Raw genomic sequence first — 20,442 nt, forward strand, 5'->3', positions numbered from 1 at the left:
GCAGAAGCACAGATAGATAGACTTTGCGATATTTCAGACATTTACATCAATAATAATATTAGTAAACTAATCGAACAGTTGGAAAACAAATCATTTGTAATACATTACTAGATTAGAGAGTCGTTTCGTTATTTTTCTTATCATATATACAGGGTGAGTGGCTCTTGGTGTGACAAAAATTTGTGGGTTATAATGCAATGTAAATGTGATACAATGGCGGTTATAAAAAATTCGAACTCCAAAAATTAGGTCTGAAATTAATTATTTTCAATTTGAGAAAGTTATCCGTTCAAACGGTAAGAAAAGAAAATTAAGCTTCAGGTCGATTCAAATGGCAAAGTTGTTAAGTTTCAGAAAAACTGAAATATCATTGAACCCCATCTTTTTACCACATCCTGTATACAAGAATGTGTCAAGTGATATTAAAAACTTTCCCATTTAATAGGTTTTAAAATGGTATGCTATATGAACTGATAACTTTTTAAAATTGAAAATTTAACGGAGAATCTAAAAATGATGTAGTTTGCTCACATATGTCTATACGTTGCTAAGAAATATCAGATTTACGTAAAAAAACACGGGTGTTTTAGAAAAACAAAATAATTCATTTCAGACCTAATTTTTGGAGTTAGACTTTTATAACCGCCATTGTATCACATTTACATTGCATTATAACTCAAAAATTTTTGTCACATTAACAGCCACTCACCCTGTATAATGTGGTTATGTTATTGTGGTCTATATTTCCCTCTTAATATCTCCTAACAGAATTTTTAGTAATATCAAATTTTGTTAGTTCAGTTCAGATGTTTGTATAACGTTTGTTTACGTTTTGGATAAGGTGTAGTTTACATGCGTGATGCGAAACGAATTTATATTAAATTTATAGAAGTATACAATTGAATTGTAAGCGAAAATGTTTACAAACATAATTGTGGATGAATTGTAACTAAATCAAGTGCATCTTTTCACAAAGAAATTTATATAGTTGTAACAATTTTTGTATTGTAAGGTTTCAAGATAATTGAGTTTTTAAATGGTTGCTAAGGTGGTATGATTATACTAATGTACCAAAATTGAGACTTATTGTCCCATAAAGTTGTACACATTAAACATCTAAACTAATTTGCATCTTCATGTTGCCATTTCGATATGGCGATCTCATATGAAATCTGCCTTTATACCAGCTGACACGGAAGGAATATTTTTATTTGTTATGTTAAAAAATTAAGAAGAGGTGATCTTTTTATCATCCTGTACATTTTTTAATTAATATACGTATATTAATAAATAAAATCTGGATAGGTTTAATTTAAGTTTATTTAATTAAAAATTAATTGATGGTAACCCTTTACAAATAAAATCAAATTTTGTAGAAAGTGTTTGTAGAATGTGGCTACTGAAAGGATCAGAGAATGGGCAACCAATATTTTCACTGCGGATGTGTTCTCTGGTATTTGATGGATTACATTATTACTGACAGCTGGTGTCAAATGATTTCCTGTGTAGATAACAACACAGAAAGGGAGATATTATATGATGGTTATTTCTCTGTGATAATCATCAGCATCCTGGATACAACAAAAACCATTGTGAATTTGTAAACCTGTGCCCATTTCCTTTCATATTGTTCATCAATGGCACTAATAACCAAAGTTACATATCTGTATTTACATTAGTTTTTAATTTTAAAAAATATGTCCCAAGATGTGTAACATAATTTTGCAATGCAGACTGGTGAAGAGATCTGATTAGTTTTGTACTAGTAAAACAAAGTTCCAGTGAGAAATAAATAATGAAATACCCACACATAAACATTTTCATGCATATATTATTTAATTTTGTATAAACAGCAATAGCCTAATTTAATTTAAATAAAAATTAATCACAAAAAGTACCTACCCTGCTGGGCTCTCACTTGCTGGGTGAGCATGCTACCACTACACCACAGAGACCTCATTTATTTTGTATTTGACCGTTTCTGTTACATATGTGTTTAAATAATCAAACTAACATATGATTGTAAGACCAAATACCTGTAAAACGACTTGTCATTCATTATACACGCACGCACGCACGCACGCACGCACGCACGCACACACACACACACACACACACACACACACACACACTTGCTCTAGCACTGGGGTTTAAATGAGTTAAAAATAAAAATCAGTTTAGATTTTTTTTTTTTTTTTTTTTTTTGATTCCTAGAACCATTTAACAGAACACTGATTAAACTGAAGTAAAACCAACACAATAAATAATAATTCTTATCAGATTAAAATGTTGATGAACTTAAATTGGCAGCTACTTCTTGTTATGTTATGTTATAAACAAGATGTCATGTAACCGGCTTCTCTGAAGTTGCTTGCAAAATTTCAAGTCTATAGCTACTTCTCACTATGTCACTTGTTAAAATGATATAGGATTGTGCTCAGTTTTTCTACAAATGTACTTATTTTGTAGTTTTCTTGTTTTCATCATGGATAACCATAAGATCAATGTAAAAATGTTTACAACCACCCAGGGAAAATTTCATGAAATGACATGCACCATCATCAAACCCAATGTTACCCTTATAGAAATCAAGTCTATAGCTTAGTTCATTCTGAAGATATCATGTGGACGGACAGATGAACGAAAATGAAATTGGTCCAGCTTCTCAAGTGATAGCTAACGCTCAGCCAATAAATAAATAATGTTTTTTATATATATATATATATCGCATATAAAGTGTATTTGTCAAATATTACAATACGAATATAAGAGATCACTGGTTCTTATAATAAATAATCTTAAATAAACCATTATTCCAATAGCAGTTACTGGTACTAATTATAAACATTTTGAATTATTGAGGTTTTGAATTAGTGAAGTTTTGCTGTATAATATCTGTTTATTGAAGAATATTAAGTGACTTTTTTGAAACAAATCTAATTCTATATACATTTTATACTTCAATTTTTGGAAATTATACATAATTTTCACTTTTATTTCATCCAATTATTTGGTTTTGAGTGGCTTGAAGTATTTTCAACATTCTCAGACTTTTAAAATTTGAATGCTACCTGCTACAGATTTTATAATTTTTCCATATCCAAAATATTTATTTATTTCTATTTTCCAAGATCAAACCTCATCTAAACTCTTGTTATGAGATAAATTATTGGCAAGAAAAATTACATTTATCTTTAAAAATGTGGTGTTTACTGTAACTGGCTGTTGTATTTTTCTCATGATTAATTTGTTATTTTTTGTTTCAGGTTTTGTTTCATTCCTCTGGGCTTATACTTAGGTATAAAAGGAAGTAAGCATAAAAAAGCCGTCAACAATGAAATTTTAGAGAAAGCTTACAGGCAAAATATAAAGATGAAACATAAAGAAATAGTTGGTATGGCAAAACAGTTGGACTGGACAGAACGTCAAGTTGAACGGTGGCTGCGTCTTCGGAAAGCTCAAGATAAACCTTCAACTCTGACAAAATTCTCAGAAAATGGGTTTGTTACTATGTTATACTAAGTATGGTATAGTATACTATATGAAAGTTATTAGTCAAATGTGGGACATTTAGATTTGTGTAAAAGAAAGCTTTAGAGGGCACACAGGTTAGCTGTCAGCTGCATGTCTGTGGTTTCACTTGCAACATGGAGTTAAAGTTCAAAAAAACTTGTCTCAAATCCAAAAATATTGTACTTTAGAATGTCTCCATATGTTAGAATATCATATCTCAATGCTAATGAATGGTTAAATGTGTTAATTTCTGTTACAGTAACACAAATTAATTATTTATTATTTATATTTGATATGCTTTTCCTCATAAGATCTCATATACAGTATGTTATATCTTATACAGAGTGTTCAAATGTGGGGAAATGTTTTTGAATGTGATTAAGTAGGTAGCAAATAAACAAAAACTTTCCTATAAGCTGTGGCCTATTTAGCTTTGTTTAATGTTTGTATGTCTGTCTGTCTGTTTTTAATTTTAAAATTCACGAATCAAATGTTTTATGTCATAGCAAGAAAGAATCTTATCATTCATAGTTTTAAAAAGACAGCCTTTTTGAAATTTTAAAGCTAAATGTCATGAAAATCAACAATTGAAGAGAAAAAAATGGTCAATATACATAAAAGATAGCCCGTTAAAAGACAAAATTTTAGATTCCTATTTGTTATGTAATGGAATAAATGCTTGTTTACTACTTTCGTACAATCCACTTCAATCAAAAGTTAAGTACTGTAGTTAAGCCATTCTTGTTATTTAAAAGAATTTTAAGGATAAAATTTAAGAAAAATTTCCTTTATCTTTTTATAAATTCAGTCTATATTGGAAAGTATGTTTATGTTTTTTGGTTAAGGAACCCTAAAACTATAAGACATCAGATAATGTGTTTTTTTATTAAGTGGGTTAATGTTACTGTCACAGAAAACAAAGTTAAAGTTTTAATATAAAATCTCATTGGACTATAAAAATACCAAAGACAATAAATATGTAGACGGCTCACTGAAATTAGTTACTAGAATTAGTTAAAAGATTTGTCTAATGCTGAGCTGAATTTAGTCAATAGAAGTATTAGGATTGATTACTGGATAGCATTCTGAAGACATTTTTACTGTGTATTTAGTTCTTTTTTTCTCTTTTCTGTGATTTATGCCATTCTTGTAGTGGTCCATAATATTCAGAAGAAACGGATATCAGTTATGGATCTTAGTTCTTATGCTTACCATGCATAGACCTATTGTATATATGTTCATCATCCAGTTTCTTTTGTTTAGTAAATATAAATACCATCTTGAATCAAATGTAATGCATGTTTGGGGCGATTTTATGCATGATACTCTGTATTGGAATGAAATAGAAACTGTATTGCAAATTCAGTTAGATCTTGTATTGTAATAGATGTTGTACATTGAAAACTCAACTTGTCAATTAAATTTGTTCCTATAAGAAATCCAAAGTTTTGTGTGTGTAGTGAGGGGAGCAATACATATTTAACACAAAGCCATTAAAATCATTTAAGTAGTTTCCTCCATTCTTTTTCTCCACATGATAATGGTTACTGATTGTATATTCATATGTGGTGTTCTAACTCAATTACAGATGATTGCTTGTAAAAATTACAGCACTCGTTTTAACACTCCACTGTATACAAAGTACGATAGGCACAATGCACAATCTTACCAGGGCTGGTTGTGTACTGAGTGTGTACCCATTGCCACGCCATGTCCAAAAGTCTCTTACTTTCTGGACAGCCCTTGTATATTCCAAACATGAACAATTCAATTGCATTTATTATTTTTACGAAGGGCCAAATTTGCTGCATGAAATAAAAATATTTTATTGATAGAAATATTTTGTTCATAGATATGATTCTGATATTATACTTGGAAATTGTGGCAGTGCTGATGGCCGAGCTGTCTAAGACGTCGGACTTTGGACCTTAGTTAGAGACAGCACAAGTTCAAATCCTGTCTATGACCATTGCACTTTTTATCAGTACCATCTACATTGTACTGTATCGAACCACCTAGTCAAGAATGAAAGTTAAGATGATACTTCAATAAGAAATGTTGTGTATAATCATAAAATTACACACCCAAAAAGAGAACACTTTTATCTATCTAATAGAAAAATTTGGTCTTAATCGGATCACAAATTATAAAGTTTAAAAGTTGCAGTTTGGTTGAAAAGCACCAAAAATTAATACCGGGTTTCGTTGTTATAAATTTAAAAAACTTTAAATAGACAAGCCTAGTTTTAATGTAATTCCCGTTATTCCAGCTCTACTAGTTGATTTGTGGTTAACTTTGAAACTTGGATATCTAAACTATATGATCTGAGAGTAAAGACGGGAAACTTGGTTCTTAGGTTCCTCTTTGTTCAAGGAATAGCTCTATTGGTTTTATAATCTAAAAGTATAAGAGCAGTCTATCAATCTATCTGTCTGTTTTTACACTATCTTTTTCGTTACGTTCTGTAGGGTCCTTCAATTTCGGTTAGTTTTAGTTTATTTGATTTATTTCTCTTTTTTATTAAGTAATGCACATTATATCTTAGTATAATTTTGTTAAATTGTACTTAAAATGTTTTGGTATGTCTGCATTTTTTTCAGGATTTAACAGTAGAGTTTTAGTTCTTTTAACCAAAGTAATTTGTAAACTTATCAGTCATAAGGTGAATAAAGAGACTGATTGGAAATTGTGTAGACGTATGAAGCAGCTAATACAACCAAAACAATAACTTTTCACCACGCTCCGTTTCGCTCTTATCCATATAAGTTATTTGTTCAGTCTGTATTTGTTACTGGAAAAATATTTTCTCTCAGTGTTTCAAGTTATATATTAGTGCAGTGGTTAGATATCAATGCCGATACCGGTAGCATCAGAACTAATAAAAGATATAAAAAAGTCTGCTTCAAGTAAAGTTTACAGTTTTAAGGGCGGGATTAAGAACATTGCTTTTAACAAGATATTTTTAGTAGCACTGCATTTTGGTTACATTCTAATAGCTGTACTGTATGGTGTCATGAGATGGGAACCTCCCTATACTACCAAAGCATTTCCACCCTGACATGCATATTCATTTTCTTTACTCATAAGTACTTGTTAACAATAATAATTGCTTTTGAATCATCAAATTAAGTATGCCATAAAATAAGGTAAATTGAGCACTAAAATATATTCTTTAAAGAAATGGTATTCTGTTATTAGGTGGAGGTTCACTTACTATACTCTGTCATTTTCCTTTGGATTGTACATTCTGTGGGATAAACCTTGGCTGTGGAATTCAGATTTATGTTGGGAAAACTATCCTCATCAGGTAACCATGCTTTAGTGTTCAGTGTTTTGGTTTTTTAATTTTGGTGTTGATTTTAATTTGAATTCCTTCACAATTAAACTCTTTCGTGCCCTAGCTTTTAGTTTTATATTAATAAAGAGATACATTTGTGAGTCTGAAACCAACTGGTTTGATAAGGGCTCTGGGACAGGAAGTTTAAGGTCACCAAGACTTGTCAGTGTTCTATTTAAGTGTCTTGCTAGTTTCCTGTCATTTGTATTTATCCTATAATAACCACCTGTCAACTGTTGTCTCATTAAGTGATTTATTCATATTCATAATTCCGTGCAACAATAGGTCCGTGTTGTGAAACATACAAGCTTCCTGAAACACTAAATATTAAATATTGCTGTTAAAAATATGTATGTGATGTATGTAATGTATTAGACATTTCTTTGAATTGGACAGTCAATGTTTTCATAAATTGTCATAAACATAGTTTACAACATACATAACCTCAACACTAGGAATGCATCAATATACTCCCTTTTAAGGTATCATTCCACATTATATTAAAAATCCAACATTTATGGGAAAGAAAGTACACAACTGTCTTCCCCCAGACTTGAGATTGAAGGTTGGATTGGGACTGTAGATTAATGACTAGAAGTGCTGAATCCCTGGTGTTTTGATCATCCCAATTGACGAATTCCTGCAAAGGATGATGTAAATGTATTGTACCTGTATCACTTTACATGGTGGATAAATTTTTAACTTTTACAGTTTGTTGTATCTTATGATTGACGTTTTAAGTTATTTTCTATTCTTAAAGAATAAGTTAATAGATTTCTTTCTACAAAAAGTAGGATCTAAATCTTTCTTTCATTTATCTAAAATATAAGTAAGTTTATGGTTGGTTCTGAATATATAAATGGTATAAACAATGTTTACAATAATGATCATACTTTAAATGTTTTTAAATATTTGTTCCTTCAAATATTGTTTAAAACATTATAAGGCGAAGCATTATTTTGTTCTTGTAAGCCTGTATTGTTGTAAGCCTAAGAACAATTTCGTCTAAGATTAATCTGTTACGTAGTTTGTACAAAATCACTGTATATATTTAGAAAACAACAACCTAAACAGATAACAGTCAAGTCAATGCTGATTAAAAGAAATGTATTATGTAACACAGATGTGAAAAGCCAATGGTAAAAATTATGAACATTAACCCTCCGGCTGGCGCGCATTTGAGCCTTGACTGGCACCCTGTTTTGAAGCTTCGTGCAGAGTTTTTAATTTTTTATCCTGTACAATTAATTATTGGAGAAAACACAAAAGTGTTATGCATCAAATTACTCTGCAGAATATGTTGTACAATATAAACATAATTATAATTTGACTTACCTGAATAATGGTGGATGTTTGATGGTCAGAACTCAAAACTTTTTTTTTCAAAAAACACTTTTTTATATTATGCCATTAAAAAAAACTCAAAATTAATTTTATTTAAAAATCTAAAATATGCATAATGTTCACTTACTTATGCACAAAAAGAAAATACATAGTTATAAACACTTTTATTTACAAATAAAATTACAACTAAAAAAAACAAGACTATATACAAGCACTAACAGTTGCCGAGTCGCGTCACGCGGAAGTAGTCGGGAGCTTTTAGCGGCCAGTAAAAGAACAAATATTCAAATATATATATAAAAGTGAATACATTATTAGAAGGCTTGGGATCTTGTGATTAAAGTGATATAACTTTTATGCGATTCGAGCGGTAATTATCGGAACTATGACGTAATTAGTAGACGATGTTTAATGAGTCGTATATTACGACTCTGCCAGTTCACGGCAGGAAAAAATGAGTGGTAATTTACGACGTTGCCAGCCGGAGGGTTAATAAAAACTACTACAGATCTGTATCATGTTGATATATTCTATCTGAAAATTCATCTTGTTTCGAGTAACAATAATTGTTAAATAGGGATGAGGAAGATACATGTCCCACTCAAAAAATTTTAACATTATGTAATACCTAAAGTATGTTTCTATTATGGGCTCCCAATTATCTATCCCACTGGTTAAAACAGACTTGTAGAACTCTGGTGGCTCATGTTTTACAGCCCTGAAGCTCCTATCATACACTTGAAAAAACAGAGTACAAAACAAAACACAACTCATATGAGCAGATAAAGTTTTCTCGATAAACACTCTAGTGGAGAATATTAGGTCTCATATTGATTATGTTAGTTCAAAGCTATCACAAGATGATTTTGTTGTTTTTTCATAAACAATCACACTAAAATGTATTTTGTTATAAATATCATAATTGACTTAAAAAAATCCTTTTTATGCTATTGTCAAATTGTACAGTACATCTTTGATCATTTTTGAAACCTTCAAATTTATTTATTGGAATTTTATATAAAGGTATGTTTACACTGGTATACATGTATGAGATCAGTCAACAAGTATTGGGATTTCAGTACTCAAATTTTAAATTTGTTTCCAGACAAGTATATCACACTTTTTTCATACATGTGTACCAGTGTAAACATACCTTTACTTATTAGGTTTATATTACTTGTTAATAGTAAATATTAATCTTATATTTTGTAATAGACTTGGTTCTAAGCTGTAACTTCTGACATTTTCAATGAGTTAAACTTTAAACGGCAATAAATATTTATTTATTTAATATTTTTTATTTTAGGTTGTGAGTAGCCAGTTTGTTCTCTCCTTCGAATCTAACAAGAAACCAAACTAAAACCAATCAGAAAACAATAATAATTTTCTGAATGTATGATGTTGGATTCAAAAACCAATTAAACATTTATTTTTATTAACATTTTTGCTTTGTTTGGGTTCTGTTCGTATTATTTTTAAAAATAGTACAATAATTTATTATATAGTTATGGTGTCTCAAATTCTTTTATTATACTATGTAATAATTATGTATTTGTATAAAATTATGTATCAACACTTTAAATTATAAATAGGATAGAAAGTGGAATTTATTTGTCAAGCTTCTACTCTTTGCTATCACACCTGTTACAATCAATGTTTACTGAGGGAGTACTGTGTTATCAACAACAGAGTATACATTGAAACCAGGTTCAGTTAATGTTTGTTTGAAATGGTTAAATAAAACCATAAGGAATATGTTTTATTACTAAAATATTATTATAAATATTTAATTGTATTCAATTTATCCACTTTGAAAGTCTACAAATCAACTAACTGAAATATTTGTAAACATTTTGATTCAATTTCATTTAAATGTAAAAAATTAATAAAACCGTTATAGTTACATGAATGAATAGAGTGCTAGTATTAGTATTAGTGAAAGTTGTCATCAGTGAATTTTAAACGTGTCTTAAAAAATCTGTTTTCATCAATGATCAATGATCCATTTAAATTAAATGCTCTGTAACTAAATACTAAATTAAGTACTGAAGTTGATGTTGTATTTTGAATAAATTGAATTGAAATGAAAAAAATAACCAGCAACTAAAGTTTGCTCATATATTAAATGATGAATATCTTGTGCGTTATGATTCTATTTTTTCATTTAATATTTATGTGTGCCATATAAATTATAGTTCATAGTTATAGAATATAACTGACCAAGTCTGCTGGATACTTTATGAAGTGGGCCTTCTGGTCTTTCAAAATTTCATATATTAGTTTCATGTTGCTTCCTTATTCAAGCAAGTATGGAATCCAATCATTTGGTTTGATTGTTATAAAACCAATATGGTACAATTTTGTCGCTATTTGCTATAATTTTTTTAGTGCTTATGCAATTACGTTTAGAAATTATTAATTTCATGTTCATAATTATACAAAAATAAAGGAGGGCTACTTATTTCCACACTGCATATGTTTTTAAGTTCACCAACACCAGTAATCGTTAAAAATGTTAATGTTTAGTAAATCTACTGAGATTAAACATTTTAATTAGATTTAAATGTGCCTAAAATGGTTAAATCAAGGTTGAAATATATTTTTATAGATGTTCGGTACTATATGACCTCATCAGTATTTTTCTGGTCATTAATGGCTACCCTGTTTTACAATGTCACGAGGAAAAATTTCTGGCAGATTTCTATACACTACTTAATGAAAATACTCCATCTGAATCTCTTCTGGGTGTGTAACTTCCAGAGATTGGCAGTACAACCCTTATGATTCATGATTTTGTTACAGAGTGTGGCTCATGGGGTGTGGTGGTACTACATGACCTCATCAGCTTTCTACTGGTCATTAATGGCTTCCCAGTTTTACGATGTGAAGAGGAAAGATTTCTGGCAGATGTTTACACATCACATTCTGACTATATTCCTGGTGGATCTCTCTTGGGTGTGCAATTTCCACAGGATTGGCAGTACAACCCTTATGATTCATGATTTTGCCGATATATTTTTAGAGGTTTGTAGTAAATTAATAGTACCGTTTATGTGTATACTAGCTGTTTCCTGCGGCTTTGCACGCTTTTCGTAAGCTTTGCCCGTGTATGTGAACTTCTGGTTTAATTTAATTATTTTTACAACGCCGATGTAGAGTTTGCCTTGTTGCCATGATCAAGAAAATATGTTTTTGTTTATAGCCATTGTGCACGTACATGTACTTTATTATAAAGAGGTCTAACACTCAAACTTTAAGTTCAATCAGAAATTTATCTTAAAGACAAATATACATATAACATAAGCGCCTTCAAATAGTGTTTGGCTATGTAATATACGTAACTGTCTCGTAATTGCAGTTTATAGTGTGCAGGCGCTTTGAAACCTTTTATCTTTTGCAGCGCCGCTTGGTGGTGAGTTACATCAATGGGCACAGCTTATAAACCTTCTCCGTGGAAAAATACGTATACATACAAATTTTCATAATGGTCTGTCTAATATTTTGCAATTCCATAAAGGACAAACACACAAACATTCATTTATATATATATATATATAGATTAGGTGATAACCTGTGGAGTGGTCGCACACTTGCTGTTTTTCTGGACTGTTTAACACTTAGCTTGTACTCAGGATTCACACTAAAAATTTACACAGTTTCCGGCATATTCAAATTTTAAATAGTTTTATATATAAATGAGATGTTTCCTATCAAATTACATTAATTTTAAATAGATCCCTTGATGTTTCATTAATTTAATTCATTTCACCATTTTCTAAATGTTATTACTTTAAAATATTTTAAAGTTTTTTTTATTTTAACCTGTTAATTATTTAATATAATATTTAATAATTTAGTTTGGCTACTGAAGAAAATAAACATTAGTAATATTTTACAATCTGTTAGAGAGCAGAGCCTGCACATTCTAAGGCTTTGGACTTTGGATCTGAGAGATAGCACAGTTTCAAACCCTGCCTGTGACTTAGATGTACCTGTATTTATCAGTACTGTTGACCTTGTACTGATTTTCCGCCTTACTCTTCGAAGTCCTCACACAGGCCAGTGACTTATGTGTATGATCATAATAAAGCCCTTTCTTTTTTTCTAAATAATTAACTTTGCTTACACAAGTTGTATAATACTTTTTATTTTATTTTTAACTATTTACACAAGGTATATACATATATTTTTATGTGTACAATTAACCAAAAGTGCAAAAACCCCAGAGATTTTTGCACTTAGAACTTAACGATATTGATTATTTTCTCGTGTATTATAAGGATGTTCATAATCTTTCGTAATTCTTACTTTCTAGGGCTATGAATATAATAATTGGAAGAATAACTAAGATTTCTAACAATTTATATACTACAAACAGAAAGCAGCCTAGCAGTAAAAACAGAGTGAGAAACTAACCAACTTAACTGTTTACTTCAATTATTATAAGTCAAATTTACAACAAAAGAAGGGGTGTAAACAGATTAGCAAAATCAAGATTAGGTAATATAAATATCAGGATTTGAAACAGCTAAAACAATAAATAACAAATTTATAAATTAGTATTATATCCATACTAGAAGTTCCCGGCGGCTTTGCACGCAATTTCCTGTTGAAAATCATGATACTATATTCACATTATTCTTTTTCGATCACATTCTAAGCACTCCTGAGATAATCGATAGCTAGTCATTCCTTCGTGAGCCTCTAGAACACAATATCAGGGTATGTACCATATTTCCTAATTCTATCTTTCGTCGTTTTTGGTAGGACGTTGATACATTATTCAGGACACTACCTATATATATATATATTCAACTAATTTGGTTATAAAAAATCAAATTCCGTTTGTTTAAATTCATTTTCTGTCTAAGATATTTCCAGTATTGTTGAGTTTGCCTTGTACCCCGATTAATAAAATGTATACCAACGAAAACCAACTTCGGTCATAAAGCATCTTCTTTCGGCTTTTTTTATTTACTTTCAATGTAACCAGGTTCAATTACCTTATGTGTAAACATACATAGCTCTTTACAATAAGATAGGTTTTATAACAGCGTTTAAATAGTATTCCCATTGCATTAGATGGTCTATAGATCATTGGTGCAATCTAAATTTAAAATTAGAGAACTTTGTCGTTGCAATCTGCATTACACTACTGATGAAGCACATCACAATAATTTAATATTTTCTCAAATTTAAATGCCAACAAATGTTTCTGTCTCTTTGACGAAATTCAGCTGAAAGTATTAACAGCTGTTAAGTATCAGTTCACTTTGTATTACGTGTCGTAGTGCAGTCTGCTGGATCCAATGTAAAATACTCCAAAATCAACAACTACTTACAAATGAAAAATTAATAAAAAAAACATTTTCCAGTTGACCAAATTGTGAATCTAAACCATTCTCGAATTCCATTGAAAACACACCCAAAATTTCATCAAAATCGGTCCAGTTGTTTAGGAGGAGTTCAGTCACATACACACGAACACAAAAAATATTATATAAAGATACTTTATATATATATAGGTATAAAAGAAAACAAAACACGTTTCTTCAACTCGAAATGCTTAATATTTCGTTACTTTTCAGTAACATCATCAAAAGCATGTATAAAATAAAATATAAACAAACAAAATAATGAAGGTTATAAAAACATTGCAAACAACAAAAACATATGGTATCAAAACAAGTAAATTAAACATGTAACCTTTCCTAAACACAGAGATAGATAAAATGTTTGAATAATAAATTTAAATTAACTGTGTCTCAAATTTAATCCAACTGGTGATTTTGATTGAAGAGCCATTATGTTTGCTTGTTCATATCTTCTTAGTAATAATTTTGTGTAGTCTTTATTGTCATAATTTTGAGACTTCTTGATGCCAATTAGAGAGAAACATTTTTCAAAGGTTTTATTGTATTGGACAGCGTGTGTAGATACGGGTCTAAGATTTGGCGTGTGTAGATTTTGATGTCAAACATCGGCACGATGATTGTTTATCCTAAGCCTAAGTGACATAGATGTTTCTCCAATGTAGTCTTTAGGGCAATGTTGACAGGATAACTTATAGACTACATTTTCACTCTATATTTGTTGTGTACATTTCACTGTATAACAATTACAAGAAAACAGAGCAATAAAACTCCACCAACGACATAAAAAATACAAAAACAACACAGCAAATTAACTATTTTTCAACAAGCACATAGAATCAAATAAACACACAAACACACACACACACATTTATATATATATTCATACATTAACTGAATTAAACAGAACCAAATAATTTCTTTCAATCCCAATTTTATATTTTTGCAGCTATTTCTATTAATAATTAATTCACACAACACATTAAAAATGTTTGGGCACAAAAATTTCAAGTTTTCTAGTGACATATTTGTTCCATAAGTTATAATTAACACATTGTCGTAGATTTTTTAAATGGTGAAATTTATATGAACAAATTTCTATTTTTACAGATATGATCTATGTGCTTATCCCGTTTTAGTGTATGGTCTACCAGAACCCCTAAATATTTAAAACAATTAACATTTTCTAGAGCCTCACATTTGCACTGGTTTAAAATGTAATTCCCAGTATGCAAGCAGTTGGTATCATGTTGTTTAATCTGTATTGTTTTGCAATCATAAACCAGCGAATGTATACGCATAACTTTAGACATGGTACCATTGATATAATCAAGCCACTGCCATGACACCATGTAACTATATTGTTAAAATCATGCTGCATATCACTTGCTACTTTATAATTATTTTTGTGAGAGGTAACTAATTGTAGTATCATCTGCATACATGTATATTTTGGCCTTTGTGAATTGCTTAGCCTGTGAGTTAATATATAATATATAGAATTGGTCTGAGAACACTGCTTTGAGAAACGCCTGACTCAATGCTATGCTCTCCTGTTATAAAATCTATTTTAACAATCAATTTTCTGTTTTGTAAATAATCTCTGAACCAATCAAGAAATTAATTCTATATTCCAATTTTTTTAAGCGATTCAATAATTCTATCATACTCTATAACGTCAAACGCTTAGAAAAATCTATGAATGTTATCAGTATTTGATTTCTTACATCCAGCTCATTATTTAGATGATTAGAGAAATCTTGAAGAAGCGTTTCCGTGCTTTCATTCTTTTGGAACCCATATTGAGAATAATCTATTATTTTATTACTTTCTAAGTAAGTATTGAGATATTTAGTTACACAATGTTCCATTATTTTATCCACTACTGACAAGATCGATATAGTGCGATAGTTTTGAAAAAGGACATGGCTTCCTCCCTTGTATATAGATCTAATTATAGCAATTATCAATTTTATAGGGAATTTACTCTCCTCAAGGGATGCATTTATTATTTTAGATATAATCTCAGCAAAGGATTCAGAGAACATTTTTACATCTTTACTTCTTATACCATCTGCATCTGAGCTTTTTTCTTCAACTTGCAAATTATGTTTTTTATGTCACTTGTGTTTGATTTAGGTATGTTAAGATTTGTATTTATTACATTTCCTTCACGGTTTAAAATATCGTAATAATTTGTATTGTTCATTGTTTTAAAATTGCATTTGTGAATTATTTTGTTTATACCCTGGGTAAAACCTTTGCAAATTCATTAGCAATCAATTATATTATATCACCAACTTTACCAACCATAAATTTATTAATAACATTATCTATATTCAACTTTTTACTTCTCCCCATTATTTCATTAGGTTTTTTAAATACCTTTTTTATTTATCTCCAAATTTCTCTTGTGGTAATTTATTTTGCAAAATATACGTCTTTCTTTACTTTATTTCTTAAATTCCTGTACTCTGCAACCAGTAAGAAATCACCAGGATTTTTCTTAGCTCTTTTAAATCGCTTATCATGTTTCATGTTTTTTTTTTATCAATTTGGTTATATCCCATATCATCCAAGGTTTTTTAGGTGCTTTGTCCTTTTATTTTCCAAGCACAAGCTTTATTTGTAAATAAGATTTAAATTTTTAACCAAACAGCAATACATTTTATTACATATATATATATATATATATATATATATTGTCAACTGACAGGTAGAAGTTATTCTAATAATGTTTTAAATCTTTTTACAGGCAGCGAAGATGGCGAAATATGCAAAGTACCAGCGACTTTGTGACATGATATTTGTGATGTTTACTATTGCTTGGCTGATAACAAGAACAGGCGTATTTCCATTTGTGCTGATATATAGGTAAGAATTTGAATAGGTTTTATTAAAGTGTATAATTTAAGCTTTATGTGCCTTTTGATTTAGTAATACTGTGGAACCCTATTTAATGTGGAAAACTTCATAAAAACCTGAAGTTTTCTTCCATGTTTTGTCTCCTAAATAATTTTGTTCCTTATTTAAAATGTATACTATTTCTTAGTAACTATTCAGACTATACAAAGTTAGTTGGTAACTTTGTTGCTTCCCCTATTTAACACGTTCACTGCTGAATTTCAGCCCACTACGTACCCAATATGTTAAAGATATATTTTTGGTTTAAACTTAACGTTAGATGTTTTCTTGTAGACTGGGGATGGTATTTTGTTTATTGTAGCTTGGAAAAGTTTATTTTGGCCATTTTGAAAACTTGTGGTCCGAGGACATCACGCGCACACAGCGCCCGATTTATCACTATCACTTGCGCAAAGGAAACACATTTTGTCTCTTATGTATAGAATTATTGTCAGAAAGGTAAAATATATTCAATTGTAGCCCGGAAAAGTTCATTTAGGCAATTTATAAAACTTGAGGTCCCGGGACCTCACGCGCAAATAGCACCCGATTTGTCACTATCATTTGCACGAAAAACACATTTTGTCTCTTATGTCTAGAAATATTGTGAGAAGCTAAAATATATGCACAACTAGGTATTTACAATTATATATACATCCCTACCAGCCACCCGAATGTCCTGTATAATTATCCATATACAGGCTGTGGTTGTTGTGGAGTTTTTCTCTCATTAGATTCAAAACAACATTGGCGGCGTGCCCTTTTCCTCCCATATCCAAAACTCCACAGTAAATTAAAAATGTAAGCATAAATCCCTGGGGATCACATAATGTATACAACTTGATTCCATACTTGTGACGTTTACTTTTAATAAAACACCACAGACTCGCCGAGCACAGGAAGTGTAACTACACGTGCCGAGAATTCAGCCGAGCCCATACAACAAAACAAACATAACCTCAACCGTCCCGCGCAAGTGCCAAGGACACTCTAATGAAAGAAAGAAGTGATGTGCACATGATGTCCCGAGACCTCACCCGCAGTGAACGTGTTAAGAGACATCCGTCGTTGCCCCAATCCTAACACCCATGGATTGTGACACAAAACTGGAGTTCTCCAATTTATGATCAAAGCATCAGAACTGAAAGCAAGCCTGTCACTTCCTTAACACTGGCGCATCCCTATTCACCCACAAGGGGCAGATTTCTAGGAACTTTTGTGGATTTCTAGGTGCTCAGTGCTGGGTGTCAACTGATGGACTAGTGCTGTTTATTAGTGTAGTCGACTCTGCTAAAAATAGTAATTTACAAGGAAAAACCCTTATGAGGTCTTGCAAAATGTTTTGACACATGATCTGTATACACATCAAATTTTACAAGGAAAATTTAAATGGGAAACTGTTTTACACTAAAAAGGTCTAATTGAATTTAGCAAAACATAAAGTGGACATTGTAAGTAGGTAAACCTTATTTGCAGGAGTTGTACGTAGGTTCTAGTGTAGTTTATGATAAGGCTATTTTTCTTGAAGTAAAATTAAAATTAAAAGTACAATTTTTAATTCTGGTACAAACTTCATGTTTGGGGCTTCACGTTTTCATATAAACTTGTAGCAAGTAATAATGAATTGATTCTCATCCATGCACAATTATTGTAACTACCTTTTAAGTTTTTAAGTCCACTCAGCTTCAAAACATCGCTAAGATTATTGTAATCAAGATATTTTGGCCTCACTGTAATATTGTTTTACATTATTAGTTGTATTATTTTATCGCAAAAGAATCTCTAACGAACCCAATGTTATTGACATATTGTAATATATTTTTTATTTTATACTTTTTTACATGTGGTATTGAAATGTCAAGATATATTTCACTTTAATTATATCAAATTGTTATAAACATTCTTATTCTTATTGGTGATATTTCTATATTTATTATCAAAGGTATATTCAATATTAATACTCTTGTACTTGTATCATTGTTGAGATGAAGTTTACAGTTTCTTTCCATTAAGAAGACTATGATTGTTGCACCAATTTCAAAAAAGTTCGCTGAACTCGATCTAATTTAAATTAATTTTTGCTGTTGGCACTGTACCAGCAATATTTGAAATTTAAAATACCTTAAACAATTATCCAAGGTTATGCAATTTTCCTTATAAGAGAGTTTGTTACCTTCTCTACATAGACGCATAGGTTCATGAGTCAAAAATTTCCCAAACTTGAGTTATTAGTCTTAGGTTAGTCTCCAACTCAAGCCGCTCATAGGCTCCCACATCACTTCCTTTTTGAATAAGCTTCTTAATTTTGGATTTCTTCCCTATCTTATTGGATAGATTTCTTCCCTGTGGATTTGTTAGATCAAATCCTGCTTTTTGTAAAGATAATTTAAAATATGATTTGGTAAAGTGAATTCTGAGAGTTTTGTTATCAGGTCAGGAAATTGGCAAGTTACTGCAAATTATTGGCAAGTTCTTATGGAGCATGATAATGGAATGTTACTATATTCTCGCACTTACCTCATCTTAACTAAGGCCTCATTTAAAGTATTTTTTATTGCCATTGGTGTGAGTCTTTGGACAGTTCCTTCATTACTGAATGAGGCTGACCCAATTATTAAATAAGTTATCACAGTTAAAATGCAAATAACCAATATTTCCTAAAGCTGTCAAATTTGCACATGGGTGAATCTATTGGTACGCCAAGAAAAAGAATTTTACTTAGTTACTCTTAAAATAAACTTTTACTTGTATTTTTGTATTAAAACTTAAGCAAGTAAATTCTGTTGTGTTGGACAATACTTTCCCCTAAACTTGATTTTGTGTTCTAGTACAACAGTGAGAGCACCCATCATCGTGAACACACCCATGTTTCCAGCGTATTACATATTCAATGGACTGTTATTTTTGCTCCTGGGACTCCACCTGTTTTGGACTTATTTAATAGTAAAAATTGCCAAGTCTGCCATCTCTGCAGGACAGGTTAGTTTTATTATATTTATAAGTCATTAATGTTTTACAAGGGGAATCACAAATACCTGCTTTATTGTCCCAGTACAATGGTGTTACATGTACAGTGCTCAACTCGGTTTATGTACATTTGTCATGATTTTAATTACATTTTTATTAGTTAATGTTATATCAAGAATGGTCAATCCACTGCATATATTCATTCCTGAATAATTGGAAATTGGCTGTATACATTAATATTTTAAAATTATATTTGTTGAACTTTTCCTATTGACTGCAAAAAGATTTATATACAATATCACTAATAAATACAGTTTTAGAAAAAGACCAGTTTAAAATTAAACCTTAGTGCACTGAATATAAATTTCTTTATTTCTCCAGTCTGCTATTAGCATGAAAATATAAATGTTAATTCTCTTCTAGTTCTAATTGATGTTAGACTTGAGTTTTATGAAAGGTGACATTATTACCCTCCCCACTTGGAAAAAGCCATAAAACGTGCCAGAGTACTGGAGAAAATAGCATTCTCTGCTGTTACAGACAGTTTTAGACAAGTAACAGGTGTCCTAGAACAATGAGTGGAGCGCAGCTGTTGTCTACAATTCGTAGACATTGTCATAGTGTCATAGACATCACCACAGTGTTCTCAACAGAGGACAAAAACTTTGATCAACATTTGCCGTCTTATGAGTGTAGAGTCATTTTTACCGCCTAAATTCGTTGTAATATATGTGGGATGGGTGAAAGATTTATAGATGTTGCTTGTATTAAAATATTTCTACAAGAATCCATAACTTTTTGGAATTGATATATAGGCTATATCAATAAATATTTTACATGAAATAACACATAATTTTACACATTACAATTTGGTATATTGAATGTACATAACAGACAACCCAAGGAAATAATGCATGAACATTTCAGAAATATACAGAGAAAACATTGATTTTATAATTAAACTTGATTAAAGTATTAGGCCAGCTTATATCATATTGTTACTGG

The 20,442-nt window shown here is 30.5% G+C and overlaps 1 protein-coding gene across 1 annotated transcript in view; it reads left to right on the forward strand.

Annotated features, from left to right (window-relative positions):
* Window positions 1-20,442, forward strand: part of LOC124362599 (ceramide synthase 6) — a 44,988-nt gene that overhangs the window by 14,988 nt on the left and 9,558 nt on the right. Inside the window, exons 2-6 of the mRNA XM_046817244.1 lie at window positions 3,267-3,500; window positions 6,712-6,820; window positions 10,997-11,218; window positions 16,322-16,440; window positions 19,299-19,449. Of these exons, the coding sequence (XP_046673200.1) occupies window positions 3,267-3,500; window positions 6,712-6,820; window positions 10,997-11,218; window positions 16,322-16,440; window positions 19,299-19,449 (835 nt within the window). The remainder of the gene's footprint in view (window positions 1-3,266; window positions 3,501-6,711; window positions 6,821-10,996; window positions 11,219-16,321; window positions 16,441-19,298; window positions 19,450-20,442) is intronic.

Source organism: Homalodisca vitripennis, chromosome 5, assembly GCF_021130785.1.
Source record: "Homalodisca vitripennis isolate AUS2020 chromosome 5, UT_GWSS_2.1, whole genome shotgun sequence".
In the NCBI taxonomy this organism is placed as follows: Eukaryota; Metazoa; Arthropoda; class Insecta; order Hemiptera; family Cicadellidae; genus Homalodisca; species Homalodisca vitripennis.